Source organism: Jaculus jaculus, chromosome 12 (assembly GCF_020740685.1).
Source record: "Jaculus jaculus isolate mJacJac1 chromosome 12, mJacJac1.mat.Y.cur, whole genome shotgun sequence".
NCBI classification, from domain to species: domain Eukaryota; kingdom Metazoa; phylum Chordata; class Mammalia; order Rodentia; family Dipodidae; genus Jaculus; species Jaculus jaculus.
This window is the reverse complement of record NC_059113.1, coordinates 92,742,450-92,744,914: the sequence shown is the minus strand read 5'-3', so window position 1 is coordinate 92,744,914 and position 2,465 is coordinate 92,742,450. Positions and strand designations below refer to the sequence as shown.

The following is a 2,465-nucleotide window of genomic DNA, read 5'->3' as shown; positions in this document are numbered from 1 at the left end:
TCGTGGCAGGGGAGGGCGGAGGGAGCCGAGGAGGGGGGCGGGCGGGCGGGCGGGGGGACAGGGGACTATAACTCCACGGCCTCGCGGAGCAGGGCCACTTTGGGGCTCTGAGGTCTGAAGCCAGCGCCACCTCGGGAAGCCCGACGTCTGCCTTAGACCTTCGGTGGGGAAGGAGACGCGTCCTAGACAGCCCCGCTGGAGGCGGTGCTGGGTGAGCCCGACTTTGCACCGCGGGTCTCCCTTCTCCGCCAACGTCCTCGGGAGGGTCTTGGGCATCATCTGGAAGCGGAGCGCCCCCCGGAGCGCGGGAAGATGATGATGATGTCCCTGAACAGCAAGCAGGCGTTCAGCATGCCGCACGCCGGCAGCCTGCACGTGGAGCCCAAGTACTCGGCCATGCACAGCGCCTCGCCGGGGGCCTCGGCGCCCGCGGCGCCCGCGGCCAGTTCCCCCGGCGGCTCCAGCAACGCGGGCGGCGGCGGCGGAGGCGGAGGAGGCGGCGGCGGCGGCGGCGGAGGCCGGAGCAGCAGCTCCAGCAGCGGCGGCGGCAGCGGTGGCAGCGGCGGCGGGGGCGGCTCGGAGGCGATGCGGAGAGCTTGTCTTCCAACCCCACCGGTGCGTTATTTCTGCATAATCACCGCTTAAAGGCACGTTTTGACAGCCCCCTTTATCTGCTTGATGTTTTTTTCATGTCTGCACAGCAAATCACCCCGCACCTCCAACCAAATTTCCTCCCTCTCTCCCTCTCTCTCTCTCTCTCCCCCTCTTAAGTATTCAACGGGTCTTGTCTTTCATATTAATTTTTATGACCTGTGCGCTGGTGTTGTGATGTGTGGCTGTTGTCTGTCGACTCATTTTTTTTCCCCCTCTTCCTTCTGCACCCTCGGCTTCTCTCGGTGGCTTCCTCCCTCTCTTCGGCGTCTGCTTTCAGGATTATTGTCGTTATTATTATTTTAACATCCCGGGGAGGGAAATGTGGTAGGCGCCGCGGCATTGTGGAGCTCTGGGCCCGGCGTTTCCGGAGAGAGCGTTCCCAATTCCCAGCTGAGCGTAATGTGTGCTTTCTACTTACAATTACAGAGCAATATATTCGGCGGACTCGATGAGAGTCTGCTGGCCCGTGCCGAGGCTCTGGCCGCCGTGGACATCGTCTCCCAGAGCAAGAGCCACCACCACCATCCGCCCCACCACAGTCCCTTCAAGCCGGACGCCACTTACCACACCATGAACACCATCCCTTGCACCTCGGCCGCTTCCTCCTCGTCGGTACCCATCTCGCATCCGTCCGCGCTGGCCGGCACCCATCACCACCACCATCACCATCATCACCACCACCACCAGCCGCACCAGGCGCTCGAGGGCGAGCTCCTGGAGCACCTGAGTCCCGGGCTGGCGCTGGGCGCCATGGCTGGCCCTGACGGCGCCGTGGTGTCCACGCCGGCCCACGCGCCGCACATGGCCACCATGAATCCCATGCACCAAGCGGCTCTGAGCATGGCCCACGCGCACGGGCTGCCCTCGCACATGGGCTGCATGAGCGACGTGGACGCCGACCCGCGGGACCTGGAGGCGTTCGCCGAGCGCTTCAAGCAGCGGCGCATCAAGCTGGGCGTGACGCAGGCCGATGTGGGTTCGGCGCTGGCCAACCTCAAGATCCCCGGCGTGGGCTCGCTCAGCCAGAGCACCATCTGCAGGTTCGAATCCCTCACGCTGTCGCACAACAACATGATCGCGCTCAAACCCATCCTTCAGGCATGGCTGGAGGAGGCCGAGAAGTCCCACCGCGAGAAGCTCACCAAGCCCGAGCTCTTCAACGGCGCGGAGAAGAAACGCAAGCGCACGTCCATCGCGGCGCCCGAGAAGCGCTCGCTCGAAGCCTACTTCGCCATCCAGCCGCGGCCCTCCTCCGAGAAGATCGCGGCCATCGCCGAGAAGCTCGATCTCAAGAAAAACGTGGTGCGAGTGTGGTTCTGCAACCAGAGGCAGAAACAGAAAAGAATGAAATATTCCGCCGGCATTTAGGGACCTTCGGTTTCTCCAGGGACGGCTGGCTCTCTCTCTCTCCTCTCTCTCTCTTTTTCTCTCTCCCCTCATCCTCTCTTTTCTCCCTTTCTATCTTTTGGCTCTTTTCTTCCCACTTTGAGTGACCACAAACAATTCCGGTAAATGTGAATCCCAGAAAAAGCGAGGGTTGAAGAGGGAGAGACCAGCTGCACCCGAGCCCATGAGGCAGAACTCGGTTCTCTCCCCAGTGAAGGAAAACAAAAGATGGGTTGGTTTGTTTTGTTTTGTTTTTCCCCTCCAAGTTGTAGCAAAGTTGTCCCTTTGAACCCCACTACGGCTTTGTCAAAGGAAGAGTGGCGCTGGCTGCTGGCAAGAAGACAGAGGCGCGTTCCTTTGGAAAGTCGCAAGAATGATCAAGTAAGGTTTGTTTTTATTCTTACAGACGTCACCCTTGTTCAAGT

At 61.0% G+C, this 2,465-nt stretch overlaps 1 protein-coding gene across 1 annotated transcript; it reads left to right on the top strand.

Moving 5' to 3' along the window:
• The first annotated feature begins 312 nt into the window (after nucleotides 1–312).
• Pou4f2 (POU class 4 homeobox 2) lies at nucleotides 313–2,022 on the top strand. Its single transcript, XM_045131920.1, has 2 exons — nucleotides 313–615; nucleotides 1,081–2,022. Exons 1-2 carry the CDS (start codon nucleotides 313–315, stop codon nucleotides 2,020–2,022), a joined length of 1,245 nt encoding a protein of 414 aa, XP_044987855.1.
• The last annotated feature ends 443 nt before the right edge of the window (nucleotides 2,023–2,465 follow it).

Coding starts and splice junctions, on each gene's coding strand:
- Pou4f2 (XM_045131920.1), top strand. CDS start 313: ATGATGATGATGTCCCTGAACAGCAAGCAGGCGTTCAGCATGCCGCAC. Junction 616..1,080: donor CTTGTCTTCCAACCCCACCG/GTGCGTTATTTC, acceptor TTACAATTACAG/AGCAATATATTCGGCGGACT.